This window comes from Typopeltis vanoorti, chromosome 9, assembly GCF_054136105.1.
Source record: "Typopeltis vanoorti isolate ZY-2024b chromosome 9, IOZ_Tvanoo_1.0, whole genome shotgun sequence".
Classification (NCBI taxonomy): Eukaryota; Metazoa; Arthropoda; class Arachnida; order Uropygi; family Thelyphonidae; genus Typopeltis; species Typopeltis vanoorti.
In genome coordinates, this window is record NC_143557.1 from 32,006,953 (window position 1) to 32,027,774 (window position 20,822).

At 36.0% G+C, this 20,822-nt stretch overlaps 1 protein-coding gene across 1 annotated transcript in view; it reads right to left on the bottom strand.

Moving 5' to 3' along the window:
* LOC150102956 (ER lumen protein-retaining receptor 2-like) overlaps window positions 1-20,822 on the bottom strand; it is an 80,878-nt gene that overhangs the window by 16,831 nt on the left and 43,225 nt on the right. Inside the window, exon 2 of the mRNA XM_090398521.1 lies at window positions 16,423-16,682. Coding sequence (XP_090254647.1) covers window positions 16,423-16,682 — 260 coding nt within the window. The remainder of the gene's footprint in view (window positions 1-16,422; window positions 16,683-20,822) is intronic.

Genomic DNA, 20,822 nt, shown 5'->3' on the forward strand with positions numbered 1-20,822 from the left:
ATCATGGGAATATAAAAAAGATCTGTATTTAAGTTTTGCAGATCTAAGAGAGAAACTATTCAATACGCTACAGTTATATGATGTCAATGGGGTATTATATCAAGCAATACTTAGTCTTTATTTGAGTTGTAAGTCAGCAGCTAGAATTGAAGGAAGATGGTTTAATGTTAAATCTGGTGTCAGACAATTATCCCCTCTGTTATTCATTATCTATATGGATCACATTATGAAGGAAAGTGGTATTAAACCTGATATCAAAATTGGAGATGTTAATGTCAGCTCTTTGCTTTATGTAGACGATGTTATACTTCTAAATAAATCCGCTACAAGTCTGCAAGATTCCCTCACTAAACTGAATAACTGTTGTAATAGATATGGTATGGTCAGAAATAACAAGACAAAGATAATGAAAATAGGCAGAAGCATTGAAAATGTCAAGTGTGTTGTGAATGGAGAACCTGTGGAACAAGTAAAACATTTCAGCTACTTAGGCATGATTTTTAGTGAAGATGGCAAATTAAATATGGAAATAGACAATAGAATCAACAAAGCTAGTATGGTAGGAAGTCAACTGAATAAATTCATATGGAATAAGAGAGAAATTAGTCGGAACACTAAATTAGCTGTGAACAAGACAATGTTCAAACCAGTTTTAACTTATGGATCTGAGAGCTGGGTTAGAAGTAAAACACTTGACCAAAGACTAGAGACTGCAGATATGAGTCCTGAGAAAGATTAGGGGCATGAACAGATGGTATCAATGGCAATATCATATTAAAAAACGAGGATATTAGAAAAGAACTTGACACTGTCGGCATCTTTCATGTAGTACTATCATATCCTGTACACCCCTTGAGGGTACAAGGCAGTAATTTGATGATGGTATTTCTGTAAACACTTTATCCTCCAGATATCACTTCATTGATATCACAAAAAAATATTTCAAATAATAGCCAGAACAGCAGCATGCGAACCAATTCATCTGATTCACTGTACTAGCAGGGAAAAAATCTTTGCCTCAAGTCAAGGTAGCTGAAAATAAACCTAAAATTCGATTATCATTTGATTATCATGAGATTTCTGTCAATTATGTGAAATCAGTTGTAAAATCTATGACTAATGCTGTTAAAAGGTGTTAAAGGAGTCTAAGTATCCTTACAAAGTATCTTGTTTGTAGTGAATTAGTGAAACTGCACATCAATAATAATAAAAAAAAATTTTTTAAAAAGTGCTGCAGTTATACTTAAAAGCATGCGTAATTCCATGAAATTAGGATATATTTACCAGATGATGTGGATGGTATGCATTAACAAATAAGCTCAATGAATGGAGGGCAGGTAATTATTATGGGAGATTTCAACTATGGGAACATAGATTAGGAAGAGGAAGGAAATGGAGGCACCATGTGATGGAATGTACTAGGGATTTGAGAGTGCTAGATCTAGTAATTGCATCAGAGAAATATAACCAAGATGACCACACTGCCACCAGCTAATGAAAGTGATCATATGGTCTTGACCTGGGAGGTGGCTAAATGTGTGGAAGTAGCAGTTAAGAGAGAGGGATGTGGGATTAAAGGACTGATAAGTATGACTAACTTGGGCAACTGCTTGGAGCAGTGTCATGGCATGGGAAACTGAAAGGCCTGGATGGTGATGGGAGATGGTAAAGGGATATTTGAGAGAAGTAATAGCAGAATACATACCAAGATTTAGAAGGACAAATCAGGTGGGAGCTAAATAGATGAAACCATCATCAAAAAAAGAAAAATTGATGGAGGGAATTCATTAAGGAAAGGTGACCAGCATGCATGAGCAGTGCAAAGCACAGGCCAGAAGGATGGCCAATATGTATCAGAGATGTTGGTTAAGAGCAAAATATAAGGATGGGTAGACAAAATTGGGATACTATATGGGAGAGGAAGAAACATGGTTTGGTTTTGTGAAGGGCAGGACATGCCTCAGAAAGACAAAATCACAGTAGTATGCGAAGAAATTACCAGTACAGGCCAAAGATAATACCAAACAGTTCTTTCAGTATACGGCAAGTAAAAGGAAGAATGTTTATGGCAAAATAATTTTAATGAATTAGTCTGCCATAACATTCTTCCTTTTACTTGCCTTATACTGAAAGAACTCTTTGGTATTATCTTTGGCCTGTATTGCTAATTTCTTCACATACTCTCTGATTTTGTCTTGTTACTATAATATCCCTTCCATTTCCACTGGCCACAGTGTACTCTGGCAGAAAAACAAACATGTCTTATATAGAAAAAAACTGTTACATAAGGAAATTTAAAGCAGCTGCAAACATGCTTAGAATTCCAACACAATGCAATAAAAACCAAGGCTTAATTCTACACCAAGTTTGGTCAGCTTTGATAAAAAATATACTTCAGTCAGACCTCAGACATTATGATAGTGAATAACAGAACGTGGCATCATCCAGCATTATTTAAACTTAGCACTGCTTTGAATCTGCATTCTGATTTTTTAATTTTATAAACAGTCAAACGGCTACAACTGTATAGTATGAACTATTAATTTCTCTTTTTTGTTGTTTTAACTTTCAGTTACCTTTTACCTCTGAAGATGTAAGTCAAACGGAATATGAAACTTGTCGGGTTTCATTTCTTTATTGTGCTTTTAGCTTAATAAAAAAAAAAAAAAATGTGGTCCAATTACCGGAATATGCCTTATAATATCCCTTCCTGGATGATGCACTCTTGCAAAGTGTTCAGTTAATAATTCATTTGTTTTGTCTGATTCAGTTACTTCTCTACAAGCATTAGCATATTCATGTATTAAAAATGCATGTAGAGAGGTAACTGAATCAGACAAAGTAAATGAATTACTAACTGAACACTGCAGGAGTGCATCATCCAGGCAGGGATATTGTAGTAACAAGAGAGGGAAAAAACTTATGGAATTAGAGATGAATGAACTGGAGGTTCATAGGATATTAAAGAACCTTTATGTAATAGAGCTATGGGATTAGATGGTATACCAGCTAGTTTTTACGAGGTGCTAGGGAACTGGCAGTGCCTTTCACCAAATTGTTTCAGTCTCACCTCTGGGTTGATCCCAAGGGGGTGGAAAGAGGGAAATAGTTCCATTGCATAGAGGAGAGAATCTGAGACCAAAGTAGCAAATTCTTGACTGATCAGCATCTCAAGACTGAAATCAAGGTATTGGAGAAGTTCGTTGAGCAAAATATAGGAATGAGATACTAAGTGTGTGAGCAACTTTGCAAAAGCTTTTGACAACATATTGCATGGAATTCTAATCAATAAATTGCAGCACATAGGGATAGATATAAAGTTGATAACAAGGTGGTTGATGGAGAAATGCCAGCTAGTAGTTTATTCATGAGTAGTCAAGTAGAAAGCCTGTGACTAGTGGCATGCTATAGGTAAAACACATTACAGCTGTCAGGAGAGCAAATTGGAGCCTCTAGCTCAGTTGATATAGACGAGTTAGCCCTTTGGTCGGAAAGACCTGGGTTCAATTCCCATCCATGACATGAGGCAGCTTTATCTGGTCTCTTTCAACTACAGGTGAGTTAGCCAATCCATATGGAGGTGGGGTTTCATCCCCTACCTCTGGAAACTCAGGTTTTTTGTCCCTCAGAACAGGCAAATCGGCCTGTGAACACACACGGATCTACAGTCACTAGGAGGAACCCCACACAAATAAATAAATAAAGGAGAGCAAACTTAAAAGAACTAATAAATAGTAAATATGAAGGCTTCTTTTTAGCAGCACAATACTAAATTGGTAACTACTCATGCTGAAGCATGTATCCATTGTATCTTCATAAATTCTAGATCACTTTCAAAATGTCAAGTTCCAAAAGGCAAACACTGATTGCTTATTACTTGGTTATAAAATAATGGATAGTTATTTATTTCAATCATTTTAAATATCTGTTGAAGCTTTTGTGACTCTTTTCTCCAATACTTATGATAATTTCATACCAAATGTGTTACATTACTCAATTTCGATTACAAATCTTGCAGTCTGATACTGGATTTGAGTATCACATCTGCATAAAATGCAGAGATCAACATCTCTAATCTTGATATCTGGTTTAATGCTATTCTTCTTCATAATGTGATCCATAGAGATAAATAATTAGCATTCACTCTTGTCTCGCACATTTGATTTTTACAATAAAAAAATCTTCCTGTACCTCCTTTAATTTTAACTGCTAATTTAAATACAAACCATGTACTGCTTAACATAATATTCCATTTACACCACATAACTGTAGCATTCTGAACAGTTGTTCTCTTAACACCTTATCATATGACTTTTCTAGATCCACAAAACTTAAATACAGATCTTTGTTATATTCTCGTGCTTTCTAACCTATTTATCTTGGTGAAAATTTAATCCTTGCATTTCTCCTATTTGGTCTGAATCCTTGATGCACTCCAAGGTTTTTCTTTCAACTTTTTTTTTCTCCAAGAATGACTGCATGAGGCTTATCTGAAGCTACTCTGTAATTCTAATTCTCAAGCCAGCAGTTTTATTTCCTTTTTCACAGATGGGTACTATGAGAGCTCTATTCCAATAATTCAGAATTCAACCCTCTGAATTATGCAATGCTGTCACTAGAAAATTTTTATATCACCATACTGGAGCATTTCTGGTCAATATCTACTCCAGCTGCGTTTCCACATTCAGGATGGAAAACTTAAAATTATGCATAAAAATAGATAAATGGTTTGTGGACTGTGTAAGGTGAATGAAAAGAAGGAAACTATTAATGTGTATGAGAGGTGTGATGATAAGAGTATTCCCAAACAGAAGAATAGTGATGTCAAGAAAGTGATAAAAGTACTGGTAATGATAATAGCAAGGTGAACATACTGGAAGCACTTAGGAAAGAGATGATAAAAAGGAAGAGTGCAATGAAGAATCTAGAGGATGAGATTTAACATCTAAAGCACTGGCTGATGTGAATGAGGAAGTTGGTGTATATGAAGCAACTGTCCAAGGATAATCATGTAGCATTATACAGAGATTCAATAAAGATATTAGTGAATAGCATGGTACATAAGACATGTTTTTCAGATGGAACATTGAAACAAATAACTGACGCTCTACACGAAAGGAAGAAATGAACGTCAGAAATAGTGATAGTTGTATTCAAAAATTAATTGGATGGTGAAAAAAAAAAGGGGGGGGGGATTAGATTCTCTAATCACTATCGTCTATCTTTGTTGCAGGAGGTAAAGGATAATAATGTTGTTAGAAAAGTGGTTATGCTGTGCAGATACGACAACAGTCAGTTGAGAAGGAGAGCAGAGATAATGAATGGCAAGATGGCTGAGTTGTGAAAGGCACAACAATGTTCAGTTTTCAAATGTATGAAATAAACAGAGAAGTTGGAATTATTTAAGATTAATAAACTGTATTTGAATGGGTTTGGTTTTGGACATTTGGTTGCTGAGAGTGCAGATTCAAGATACACTTAAGGTAGTGTAACAGTAGCTAAGAGCGAGAGAAAGATTGTAAAGCAGGTTGTAAAGATTGGAAAGGTAAGATGAATATAATGCAAAGGTGAGAATGAGGTAGATATGAATGAAAGAGAGTCAGGATCAAGTTGTCAGATTGAAGACAGATGTGCTACAGCAGGCGGGGCCACAGCGATGGTATTTGTGGAATGGCATCGAAAATGGCATCTTTTAATTTCTCATTACATTAGTATACAAACATAATTCCATTTTCAATGCCATTCCACCAATACCATCACTGTGCTCCACATCCTGCTGAAGCACATCCGTCTTCAATCTGACAACTTGATCCAGACTGTCTTTCATTCAAGAAATTATATTTTTGGTTTCATCCTTTATCCAATTATAAGCAAATAAAGTTTGCACATGAAGTATCTTCACAAATGGGCTAATTGTATATAGAGGCTAATGACTTCACATCAATTACCTTAGTATCCCATAATGCACATATCCTTACAGACATGTATGAGGGTGGTCTGAAAATTTCTTGGCCTAACAAGAAAAAACTAATTTATAATTTCAAAATTATTTTTATTTTTCAACATAATCTCCCTTAAGACTAACACATTTATTCCAGCGATGCTCCAGCACCATTACCCTGTTCCTGTAGTGGTTCTCAGTAAGATCTGCAAAATACCCATCTACAGCAATCACCTCTTGATTCGAAGAAAATGCTGACCAGTCAGGAAGAGTTTTAGTTTTGGGAAGAGATAGAAGTCAGAGGGAGCCAAATCTAGGGAATAGGGTGGATGTTCCAACAATTCATAGTACAGATCCCTTATTGAGTGGGAGAGGTATTATTGTGTAATTTTAACAATGGCCATAACACTATTTGCAGAAGATGCAAGCAGCCGAAATTGAGCACCTATGTGCAAGTGAGTTGAGTGTGTTAGTGAGAAAGGAGACAATCTGACCACCCTATTCTGTATAGAATTCAGTATCTTGAACTATTAGGGAGCATCACCCCAGATTTGAGAGTGATATTCAATGGTCAGATGGATTTGTGATTTCTATAAAGTTAGATGTTTGGAGTTAACATCTAACTTTGGAGCACAAACATATTACAAAAACATTTGTAATATGTTGGTGCCAAGAGAGATTTGCGGTTAATGCTATCAAAAATAAGGTTCTTTTTGGTGGGAATTAAAGAAAAGCTGCGTTTTGTTAGAATTAAAATTGACAAGATTATCCAAACCTACTGGAGATATGAATTTAAAGTGGTAGTGGTTAAGGTACTCTGGAGATTGTGGTGATTTGTGCATTGCCAAATTTTGTTTCGTCAAATGAGAAGAAGGAATTTAACGTGCTATCATCAGTAAAACTATGTGGCTGTATGTATTGGATCAATCGCCTGCTGGAGTAGATTACATATATAGAAGGAAAAAGGGTGGGTATGAGAACAGAGCCTTGTGGGACCCTGGCATTGGCTGTATAGTTAGAAGTTAGGGAACTATCCACCATCACAAGCAAACAAGCATTCAGTCAGAAAGGTGGCAGTTCAACTGCAGAAATCACAGGGCAGACCAAATGATGGGAGTTAACAGGTCTTTGTGCCATACCCAATCAAAAGCCTTGAAGATATCAAAGGGGAACCACTTGAGACTCACCAAACATTTCTATGGCATTTGTCCAGATATGGGTGACACAAGTAGGTAGATTGCCTGTTGATAAACAGTAATGGACTCCATTAGTTGAGTCTTGGGGAGTATAGCAGTTGAGCATCAATGGCTCTTTCCATTACTTTAGAAAAAAATTGGAGTGAAAGAAATTGCGTGGTAGTTTGAAGGTATAGATTTGTTGCCCATTTTAGGGATGGGTTGAATGTGGGCTAATTTCCAAATCTACAAAATACAGCCCATGATTTATATGTGGGGAGAGGGGGGGGGGGTCAGGAAAACTCTGATAAACACCTAGAACAAATATGATATTAAAGCAACTGATATAACCACAAGGAAGAACATACGAAGATATAAGAATATACAAACATAAGTTACCTTCATAACTCTGCTATTAGTATGTTCTTTCTTGTGGTTATATCATTTGCTTTAATATCATTTTTGTTCTTCTGCAAACTATGAAAGTGTATGCCAGTCAGTCTGGTGAATTTACACTGTACCATCCATAAAGGTGTATACTGTTCATCTGATGACATAACAGATGATTGATCACTGCTATATGTTCACTACTTCCCAAACAGGGAAAGACAGCAGGAGAGCAGAACAGACCTAGTGCAAGCATTCATTCAATCATCCAATCCCACTAGCTACCACTTTCCCACAAAGAATTGCATCCATTAAAGTGACAGACAAAAAATAAGAGGAGGTAGTTGCAATTTATTAAGGTAAGCTGAGTTAACATGGGCTTGGTGATAAACATATGGAGGAACATAATGCAATAAGGAATCTCATAGAGATGAACAGCTACAGCCTCAAGGATGGCGGTTAATTGGGACTTGTTTCAATAAGATTTTATTTCTGACAAGTATGTCAACTCCTACACTCTATGGCAAGTCCACTATTTACCTCAAAGCTCAGTCCTCACTAGGTTTTAGAAATATCTCTGCAGAATGAAACATTTAGTAATATTTCTGTAAAAGGACCATGATACTGAAATTGACAGAATCTACAACAGTTCTCTAATAATAAAAAAAAAATTTTTAAAAAATTACCAAATCTCTCGGTTTGTAGATGCCCAGTTCCCAAGCATGAGAGCTTACCTCTGTATGGCTTTCATTTGTTTTGGTGAAGCAGATGAGAACTGTCGAATTCTGGTATGCGAGATGGGAGTCGCATATTAGTCTCCTTCTTTTGATGTTTTCTTTGTCACCTTCTCAACTCAAGAAGACTTCCAAGTAGATACCATGGTAGTAAGTCCTTTGTCTCCTGACAAGAAGTTCTGCTGTCATTATCTTCTGTCTCTTTTTCATCCTCCTACCTTTGACATAATCAGGAATTGGCTGAAATTCTCTTCTCATCTTTGTGAAGAGTGACAACTAATAGCTGTCAACAGTTGGTCTAAGTTCTGAACATATCTTCTGATCCAGAAAGTCTCATTTGATATGACTACACTATAATAAATGTTTTATGTGGTGTTCCTGTAATTAGTATTCCTCTATGGATGTTGCTCAGATCACTTGTTCTGAAGGTTGCTGACATGCTTATCCATACTACTAAATGGGGATAAGCTACTCTAAATGTAGCTAACCCCCCCCACACACACACACAAACACACTTTTGAAGGGAGACCTTTGCCAATTCTTCTTAACCTTTTTTTTTTGCATAAGTGACATTTCTCCTATTGGATGTCACTTGTTGCAGAAATAACACCGATATATTACAATGAACAGGCACATTACAAAAATTCTTTTAAACACTTGTGTTTATCTTCTGTTAATAAATGATGCATCTAAGGTTTCTGCAGGAGGTGTTAAAGGATCAAAGCTGTATAACTGAGAGGAGACCTCCACATAGCCTTGAAAGGAATAAAGAAAACTGACCAGGGCTTCTGACCTAATGTCCAATCCTTACCTTCGCGTGGTGCACCCTGTTGGGTATCTACCTGGATACTGAAAGAACGAGGATGGGCTGGCAATTTGGGATTTAGCTGACCAAATTGTATTCTTATTGGTTAAACCAATATACAAAATGATGGTACACCATGACAAAATTTCATACCAGCTAGGGTGTTGCCCCGTTAAACAAGCCCCCCCCCCCCGTTGTTTTTGCCACGGAAAGTGCGAACAGTGAAAAATCAGCTACTGGAACAAATCTGAAAGCACACCCAACTCAACATCACAGGAATTAATGATTGATACTATCAACATAAGAAGCCTGAAGAGCAAAGAAATGGAGCTAGCTGAGGAATTAGATGAGTACCAGATCGACATAATAGGGGTGACAAACAAAAAAGACAAAAACTGGTGAGATCTATCTGAGCAATAAATACAAAATGTTATATTCAGGCAATGACAATCAAGGAAAAGAAGGGGTAGTCATAGTACTCAACACAGAATACGAGGCTAATTGAATGGCAGGCAGGCAGGCAGTCTCAAGTAGAGTGATGTGGGCAAATATCAGAATGGGGAATTGGACAATGAGACTTATTTGTGACTATCATCCCACCGAAGGTTCTACTAAGGTAGAAGCGGAGGAATTTTTTCATGCTTTAGAGAAAGCAACTGACACAATGAAAAAGGAAAAGTTGGTCCTCATTGGGGCTCTAAATAGCGTAATGTGATATGATTGTGAGATATACAAAAATATTTTGGGAAAATTTGGAGAAAAGTGCAAAGCTAATAATAATTGCAAATACCTGTTGGATTTCTGCTCAGGACATGGACTGGTTATAACTAACACAATGTTCCAACATAAAAATGTGCACAAATTCACATGGAGAGAAGAGGCAAGGAATAAGGAAAGTCTCATTGACTATGTTATTGTTGATAATGATGTTTTCTCCCTGGTGCAGGACACCAGAGTGTACAAAAGATTTGAAATTGGAAGTGATCACTATTTAGTCTTGAGCAGAATAAAATTGAATTTCATATTGAAAAGAATAACATGTAAGAAAGTTTTACAGCAAATAAAAATTGAGCAGCTCTTAGATGTGAACTGTAGACTAAAATACACAAACATTATTGAAGAAAAAATAAAAGAGTTTGAGAACAGGTACCAAACCTTGGAGATTCAGTGGCAAGAGTTGAAAACCCTGATTGATTCAGCCAGAGAGGCATGTGGTGAGGTTGTCCGCAAGGATAGAAAAATCATAAGTCCATGGTGGACACAGGAAGTTAAAGAGGCAGTGAAGGAAAAGAAGAAAGCATATCAAAAGTTCCTGGCAAATAAGTCAGCTTGTGCTCTTAGAGAATACAGAGACAAATGTAAGAAATCTAAACACTGTTTAAAACTAGGTAAACAAAAGTCATGGGAGGGCTTTGGCAAGAACATAGAAAATAAATATCACGAAGGTGGCAAGATATTCTGGAGGCTGTTGAAGAAGATTAGAAATGGAGGAAAGAGTGCTGTAAAAGGAATTAGAGACGATAAAGGTAACATGAAAATGGGAGATAAAGAAATCCTTCAAGTATAGAGTAATTACTTTGAAAAATTTCTAAATGAAACAAGCAGTGATAGCACAGTGGTAAAAAACACTCAACAAGCATACAGTCAGGAATACATATCCATACTTGAAGTAGAAAAAGCCATCAAAGGCTTGAAATGTGGAAAGGCAGCAGGAGTAGATGATATTCGACCAGAAATGCTGAAGTATGGTGGTATAAAAGTCTTACAGTGGCTGCACTGCATAGTTCAGAATGCCTGGACAGAGGGACGAATTCCCAGTGATTGGAGTAGAGCTCTCATAGTACCTATATATAAAAAGGGAAATAAAACTGAATGTGAGAATTACAGAGGTATATCCCTATTGAGTGTTCCTGGTAAGATATATGCAAGTATACTTGAGAAACAGTTGAGAAGAATTGTGGAAGAAAAGCTTGGTGAAGAACAAGCTGGATTCAGGCCAAATAGAGCCTGTCAGGATCAGATTTTCACTTTATGACAAATAGTCGAGAAATCATGGGAATATAACAAAGATCTGTATTTAAGTTTTGTCGATTTGGAAAAGGCATATGACAAGGTGTCGAGAGAAGCTATTCAATACGCTACAGTTATATGGTGTCAATGGGGCATTATATCAAGTAATACTTAGTCTTTATTTGAGTTGTAAGTCAGCAGTTAGAATTGAAGGAAGTACAGGAAGATGGCTTAATGTTAAATCTGTGTTAGACAAGGATGCACATTATCCCCTCTGTTATTTATTATCTATATGGATCACATTATGAAGGAAACTGGTATTAAACATGATATCAGAATTGGAGATGTTAATGTCAACTCTTTGCTTTATGTGGACAATGTTATACTTCTAAATAAATCCGCTACAAGTTTGCAAGATTCCCTGACTAAATTGAATAACTGTTGTAATAGATATGGTATGAAGGTCAGCACTAAAAAGACAAAGACAATGAAAATAGGTAGAATCATTGAAAATGTCAACTGCGTTGTGAACGGAGAACCTGTGGAACACGTAAAACATTTCAGCTACTTAGGTACGATTTTTAGTGAAGATGGTAAATTAAATATGGAAATAGACAACAGAATCAACAAAGCTGGTATGGTAGGAAGTAAATTGAATAAATTCATATGGAATAAGAGAGAAATTAGTCAGAATACTAAATTAGCTGTATACAAGTAAGTATTCAAATCTGTTTTAACTTATGGATCTGAGAGCTGGGTCAGAAGTAAAACACTTGACCAAAGACTGCAGATATGAGAGTCCTGAGAAAGATTAGAGGGGTGAACAGATGGCATTAATGGCAATATCATATTTAAAACGAGGATATTAGGAAAGAACTTGACATTGTCAGCATCCAGGAATGTGTTAGTAGAGCTAATCTGAGGAATGGGTGAGGAAAGTTCAGCAAAACAAGTGTTCTCTGCCAGGTTGGCAGGAAAACGACTCAGAGGAAGACCAAGATATAGGTGGATTGATACGGTACAAAGTGCCTTAGACAATAGAAATATAAAATCTGATAATGTTGCAGTCTTGACAAGTAAGAGACTGATTTGGAGGAAAATTGTAGATAGGAAGTTAGTAAGGATGTAAATTTTTCATGTAGTACTATCATATCCTGTACACCCCCTTGAGGGTACATGTCAAGAATTTGATGATGAGGTTTCTGCAGTTGGTTGGGGACTTGTGATAACTTGTTAACTTTGAGGATAAAGGATTTATGCTCAAAGGGATTTTAGACTCAGCACAAGAAATCCTGACTCACCACAGAGAAAACAAGGATTCCCACTATTTGGCCAGATTTTTATTTATTTATTCTTATGGAGTTTCCTCCCCTTTTCTTCCCTGTCCCTATTGGGGCGAGTTGAGACCCCTCATGGGGGGTTAAGTATTTATGGCTGTAGATCCATGTGTGTTCACAGGGCCGGTTTGCCTGCTTGCGGGATGAAAAATGCCAGATAAACTGGCGGAAAAACCCCTACTGCCCGCGCCCAAGACCGGCTAACTTGGCTATGGCTGAGGGAGATTCTCAAATTCCTCGTGTATTTGACGGGAATCGAACCTGGGACACTCCTTCCCCAGTCATATGGTTGCAAAGCACATAGCTGCTAGGCTAACCGCGCAGACATTTGGCCAGTAATAAATATGCATGGAAGTAGAACACCAGGATCACTCCAGTCAGTCTGCCTGCACTGCAGCAAAAAAAAAAATGTGAATCCTATGGACTGTGGGGATGGAGACTTACTGCAATCTCTAATTCTTACAGGTATCCATTAGCTGAATAATCCAGGCTAGAACACCCAGGGTCACCTTTCTTGCTAAAGTATCAAAGCTGTGCATGACAGCATCAGGATCACCTCTCTGAACATGTATGAAATGTAATGCACAGCAAACAGGATGATGGGCAGTGGATCCTAGTGAGTAGTCTCAAGAACAAGGAAGTAAGAGACTCAGAAATATAGTGAAAAACACAGAAAAAAAAGATGGCTAGCATCATCACTGGGGGATCCTACCTACCACGAACGGTGGTGGAGACATAATTGATTCTGCAACAGAATGTTACTGTTAGTGATTTATCCTGGTGTTAGTAAGGTGGTGGCAGTAAGGTGGGGTTAGTAAGGACCTTTGGAGTCTGTGACACCCCACCTTACTAATGGCAGGTTAATAAAATTAAGCAGTAGCCTACAATCTGAATTATATTTACATGTCACATGAATAACAATGCCAGTAATAAAGGTTGCACTGAACTACTAATTTAAATGAAGCTTTGTCAATGTCATATTCTAAATTTATTATTTAAATAAATGAAAGGCAAAAGAATTTGAGTTCAGTTCTAAGTTATTATTATTACAAACACCTCCAAGGGCTCATCACAAGAGAGTATTGTACTCCACTAATACAGTGTCCACACTACTGTTCATCTACACACAATGCCATTATCCACCACATACACAAAACATCTACTGCTCACTAATATTTTTTTTTGTCTGTATGCATTCTCTGTCTGAATTGCCTGCACACGAGATGAAAAATTCAGTTTCAAGAGGAAAAACCTGCTACCTCCATGAGATTAGTTAACACACCTTCAACTGAAAAACACACATTGAGATTCTCTCGTCACAAAAAGAATCGAATTCAGGTTTTTGCAATTGAAGGGTGAACATCTCATCATTCTTCCAATGATGAGGTGAGGTTATATAGGATTTTTCTAAATAAGTGGATCCAACTATTAATAATGAATTAACTTTTCTGCCATTATCTACAAATATGCCACTGATTCTTAAAATTCAATACTATGCAAATCAAAGCAAGAAACCATTTTAGTGTTCAACTTCTTTTGGCAGAAGTATACATCTTTCTTAATGTGGATAATCCAGATGTTATGGACGATTCTATCAGGGTTTCCCAAACTGTGTTCTGTGGAACACCAGTGTTCCGTGAGAAGTTCTCCTTAACTTTGTCATTTTCGAATTTCTTCTCGAATTTGTCATCCACTATAAAATAAATATTTTATAATGGAAATATTCTGAGGAGAATAATATTAGAAAAGCTCAGAGCCAGAACACCTAATAACATCTGTGTAGCAAATGTTAGTGACCAAGCCCCTTGTATTTTTAAACATGCAAGTATTCATGAATCAAAGACCTCTACTTCATAGATCATAAAAATTGCCTGCAAGCTGATTACAACAATGGGCGGCGTATGCTCTGTTCTCAAAACTGAAAGAAATAACATCTAAAATATGACTGATTATTGTTTATGTGACCATAGGTTTTTTTAATTACTATATATGTTCATATAATAATGCCTACCAGTTTCGCTAGCAACTGTCTAGCTTTCTCAAGGCTTGAACAGTAAACACAAAAAATGATAAATGCACAAAGTATAAAGAATACAAAGCCATTAGTATGATGGTTTGAAGAATAATGTAGATATCATCCAGTATCTGTAGGCTTTTTGTAAATGGACAGATGGGTTCGGTTTCCACCAACATAGCGAGATTGTTAAAAGCTCAACAATCTCGCTATATTGGTGGAAACCGAACCCATCTGTCCATTTACAAAAAGCCTACAGATACTGGATGTATCTACAGATTAAATAAACAGTTGTATTTAAACCAACTACTAGCATTAGACAGGTGTTAAGATCTCCTAAGGATAGTGTTCCATTTTACAAATATCCAGGTGTGTATAATATTCCATGTACGTGTGGCCTCTCCTACATTGGACAAACTTCAAGAAGCCTCGAAATCGGACAGAAAGAACATGTTGGAGATGTCAATCATAACAGGACGATCACCTCTGGTTTAGCGCATCACTTTTCAACTTCTAACCATTCTATAGACTGGAAAAATAGTTCTATGCCCTACATAGATGATGATTTCAGACAACGATTATTCTAAGAAGCAACAATAGCCCTACGAACAGGCAGCAACCTAAACAGAAATCAAGGTGCTATACTGAATAAGACTTGGAAAAATTTAATCAATTTACTCAGTTTGACGGAACTACAGTACGCTGACAATCATATAACGCATGCAACGCGTGTTCAGGACACGGACTAAAGATTCGCAATACATGCTGACATTGTCATGCGAATATATCAACTTAGCTACCTTATAGTTACTAACCGTTTTGTATTCTTTATACTTTGTGCATTTATAATTTTTTTGTGTTTACCGTTCAAGCCATGAGAAAGCTAGATAGTTGCTAGCGAAAGTGGTAGGTGTTATTATATGAACATATATAGTAATTAAAAAAACCTATGGTCACATAAACAATAATAAGTCTTATATTTTAACACTTCATGACCAAATAGGAATAATTTAAATAGAAATAACATCTGTTATTCTATTTAAATTGGATGACTCGCTCTCTGTTGCAGAGAGCGAGTCATCCACTACCCAGCCTACAAAGCACTCTAGGATGTACAAAAGGAGGGGGAAAACTACCAGCACACAGGAGAAAAAGTCTGCATTCACTCGTAAGTACTTATAATATTATAAATTTTTGGTGATCAGAATGGGATATGTCAATGAAAATCAGCACAAATTAATCTAATGATGTTTATATTCAAATGATGTTTAATTAATTAATGATCAATTATTAATTAATAATAAAAATCAGATAAACTAACAATTATTAATTAATACATTACAAAAGAACCAAGGTGTTCCATGAAAATTTCAGGATTTGTGAAGTATTCCGTCGTAGAAAAAGTTTGGGAAACACTGCTCTACATGTTCAGAAATTAATGTATTATATGCACAATTGTCAACATTGAAGAGTTCTGTATGGGAGCAAAATACTTTATCTCAGAGGTGCAAGTAGTTTTGAGGGTATTTATGCCAAAGAACTAGTCTAAAGAAAAATATTTTTGCCCAAATTCGCTATCTTTTTTTTTTATGCATGTTTATGAGTTTGCTATAATGTTACATGTCACAAAAATTATAATACAAGGTCAATAAGCAAAACATGGTCATCAGCAAGGAAATGGCAAACCTGTTCTTGATAATACTAGTGTTTATAATAATTCACTAAGAATATTCTTTGTACTTCGATTTTAAATAGAGTATAATTCAAAGCATGTTTTAGACAAACCATCCAAAAAAGGTTATTTACTAAATCATGTGCAGTCTAAAGTTATTTGTAATAAGAAAAGAGTTGCTCTGAACAATAGTGCTGAATCTGTGTTAAGAATTTATATTGATTACAGAGAATTACATGACAACCTTGAACATGTTAATGCTGTTACATAAATTAATCAAAAGTTTATGCATAACTTGTAATTTTGACTTATGCAAAGATATTTAATTCAAAAAGTAAATTACTTACCTCTAGGGGAGTAAAGTCATGATTTACAAGAAGTCCCAATAGAGAAACTGGAATGAGAAGAAACTCGATACGAAATGTATCATGATTACGGTCATAGGTCCCCTTAAATTTGACATACATCATGTAAATTGTTGCATATGATGTAGCAATGAAAATTACTTTCATAAAAGAATTATAGAATGATATGAAATTCGTTAAAAGGTCTAAGTAACGAGTGGTATAAACCAAGGCAAATAATATTTGACTCCTTCCAGATATACCTGAGGAAAAAAAATTACACATTAACTTTTGTTTAGAAAATAACTCAAACTTATGTTTGTGTAAAAAATAAAACTAGCAAAAAAAAGAAAAAAGTGAAATGAATTTTCATCTCTTACCTCGATATTTGGCTTCAATGCAAAATTAAAAATGTTTCACCCTCCATTTTACTTTACTTTCCAAGATCAAATATTTATAGCACTGTTTGCAAATTTCACTTTGTAAGCAAAACAAATTACTATTTTGCTAACAAAACTAATTACCACTTCACAGGAACCCCCATGGAGTCCGAAGACAACATAGGAAATTCCCCTTGCTACCCACACAATATCTACCTCTCCCTGAACAAAATGACTGACAAAGCAGTTACAATACTCTGGCATCCCAATCGCATTCGTTCACCACTAACCAAGCAAAAAATCTAGTCCTTACACTCATGTTAACCACACTCTTACTCCAGGGATGACTCACTGTTTTGTCTCTGCTAACCAAGAACTGAAAAATTTCTTCTGCATCAATCCTATAAAACTCTTTCAGTAGCTTAAATGTTGCTATTATCCTCCTCTCCTGTCTATCCAACTTCTGAAACCCACAAATCCTCAATCTATTACCATGGAGAGTATTCTACACACCGTCACTATCTTAGTCAGGCGCTTTCAAGATTCTCTCCACCATTTCATCACAAGAAACCTAAGTAATTAAACCTGCTAGCAACTCAGATCTGGCAGTATCATGGACTTATAAAGAGGAATGACAACTTCTTATCTCTACTTGTATGTTCTTTAATAACCAAGTAATCCTATGAGCTACCTTGGCCATCTTTGCAATATGCCCTCTGAACTTCAATTCCTTATCCACCACCACACCACTCCCAAATCCTTAGCTTCATCAATTTCTTGGAGTACAGTCCCATCAATGTTGTACACATCATGTAATCTTTTCATCCCAAAAAGCATAACTTTACACCTTTCTGCATTAAAATGGCACCTATTATCTTTTGCCATATTGTCAGCATATTTAAATCATTCTGCAAGCTCTCCACATCACCTTGATTAAATATTATGTTATCCAATTTTGCGCTGAATATTTCCTATATCAATCTATAACTAAAAAAAAACAGTATAGTTAAAGTATAGCCTTGCACCATACCACTAGTCAAACTGCTTTCTGTCCATCATCCACCCTCATATCCAGATCACTAGCTTCATATCCATCCTTCTATGTTCCAATTTATGACATAATGGCATTTTTTAAAGAAATGAAAACAGACTAATATTAACTGAAAAAAATTTAATTAATATTCCATTTTGGCAAAGTCAAATTGCCACTGTCAGGGAACAAAATATAAGTTCACTAAGTAATGAAGCATGTCAATTGAGAGTAGGTCTAAAGTCCAAATTAGCCCACTAGGGTGTGCTATTTAGGCCTACTCAGTAGTGTAGCTAGAGCTTTTGCTGCCCCTTTCAATACACAAAAAGTCAAAACGACATATAGGGAAATAAATTAAAACACTGTTTATTTTTGAAGTAAAACTTTAATTTCAAAATTCTAGAATGTTATTTTTCTTGCTTTTCTGTTAGCAGAATCTAATGTAATAATCCTTCATAGTAATGTAGGTAATTCTTAATCAATTTTATTTAGAAAAAGTCCTCTCAAAATAGCGACACTTACAGCAATTGTGACAAAAATTAGCAGTGGTATTACAATAATTGAAAATAAGTTCCAGAGACTGTATTTTAGAATTAACTGCAAAAGTTCAAAAAGGTTGAAAATGCCCCCTCCCACCCAACCACCCCCAAGCTACGCCTCTGGGCCTACTCTCACTTGACATGCTTCATCTTCATTACTTAGCATAGTGCCTGCATGTACATATCTTCTTTTGTGAAGATGGCAATTTGACTTTGCCAAAGTATTGGAATATTAATTAAATATATTTTCGTTAATATTAGTCTAACTTGTAATTTCCTTTAAAAAATACAGTAATGAATAGCCAATGTATAAGCCTTACCGCCAGAATTTATGTAACAGTTCCATGTAGTATCCTGTCAATCATCTTCACAAAATCCAGCAATATCACTCCTTTTATCAACTCAATTATCACTATTATAAAAAGTAAGTAAATTACTAAGGGCAAAACTCTTTCACAAATCTATGCTGCCCAGTTTGGGACTTTACAAGAGCCTAGACATAACATAAACAACTTAATCAGAAGTACTACCAATTTTCCTTAATGCCTTCTTGTAATATATGAACTGATATCCCATCCTAACTCCACAGCCATATTTGCACTGACATCCAGAAATACTCTAAGTACTTCCAATTTATCAACTGTTATTCCCACATTACTTTCTGTTATATCTTCACTTGGATGATAAATCCTTGCAAAGTGGTTTACTAGGTGACAACTGTTTTGTTTGCTTCTGTCACCTCGCTACCATCAGCACTCATTAGAGCACTCATCCTTCAAAGTCATACTTCCTTTTATTTGCCACATCAGCAAAAATATTTCTTTGGGCCTATTCTGGCTAATTTCTCCACATCATCTGATTTTGCCTTCTGTACCATGCTGGTCACCTTTGTTGCTGTGTATTGCTCATGAGTTTGCTGATTACCTTTCCTTTTACATACCCTTCCATAGCATTTTTTTCTGCAACGCCTGCTGATACTACTGATTCATCTAACTCCTACCTGATGGTCTTTTTATAGGCTTACAAGACTGGACACTGTCTTGTATACAGCAAGTTTAATGTTTTGACTAATTTTTCTCTTTTTCCCTATATATATTTCTTCAGTTAACTTTCTCCCATATTGGCTTTCTTAATTCGGTTTATTTCCATATTGTAATCACATCTACACCAAAAACTTTCTAAATAGCTGAAATGTCTAATTCCATAGATACTCCATTCAGGATACAGATGATGTTTTCAATAAGTCAAAATCAAAAAAAAAAGTTTCTATCTGTGAAAAAAAAAAAAAAAGGCTTAGTAAAAGTTCCTCTACTCAGCAAGCAGAATTGACCTATGATGCTCTTTCTTCAGACGATCTAGTAGCGTGGATGAAATACACCACTTCCACTGAGCTACACAGGTGCACTTTTATAAACATTTCCCACCCCCCAAGGTATTTGTTTATAAAATTTTATTCGTATGTTTAAAATTTAATTAATTATGCTTCAGCTGAATATTCAGCACTTCAGCCAAATTGCAGAATGAAGGAAGAATAAAAATCACGTAATAATCATGTGATCCCATGAAAATAATTGAATAAATAAATACATATATCAGCCTGGTTGGCCAAGTGGTTAGTGTACCTGCTCTCCAACCAATAGGCTGTGGCTTTGAATCCCACCTTGGGCATGGATGTTTGTGACTGCCTTTAGATGGCAAATGAATTTCATTGACCAGTGTGAGACCATCATCCTGGTTATTGCAGGCCTGAAGTGGCTTGAAAAAGTTTCCTCTTTGGTCTTTAAAGCAGGGTTTCTGAACTATGTAAAAAATAAATTAAAAATACAATACAAATAATTGATAAAAATGGGGGGAGGGGGAGAATATCCTTAGCACACCCACAGTACAAAATGTACTGTGGGTGTGCTAAAGATAATAACCTCCCATTGGAGGGAGCAACATAAACTATGAAAGTTTCAAAAACTGACTGGAGAGCTTATGAGAATACATTCTTTGGCACTGGAGTTATCTTAGTTTGAACTACTTAAGGCGTGCAATACCGAGGTATCTGCCTGTAATTGGTTCTTTATTATTATCATCTAACATATCGAGGAAGGGCACTCTACAATGCTGTCTCCACTGCTCAATCCACCAACTACCACCCATCATCATCACTAGTAATTTCACAATCACAAACATCCATGCTCACAGCAAGATTCGAACCCGCAGCCTTTCGGCTGGAGAGCGGATACACTGACCACTCGGCCAACCAGGCCTTTTGATTAAGGTTTTACTGGTCTGACTGCTGTTTTGAACTGTTGGTTCTCATTGGAGATCAGGTAGAAACTTTAAATTACAACAATCCTCATTCAATATCAAAGCAGTTCTGTTTCAGAGGACAGTATTTTTTGTAAGTGAACAGCAGTTAATGCTTTAGAGTAATTATCAAAGAAGAGTTTAAATGTATTCATTTTG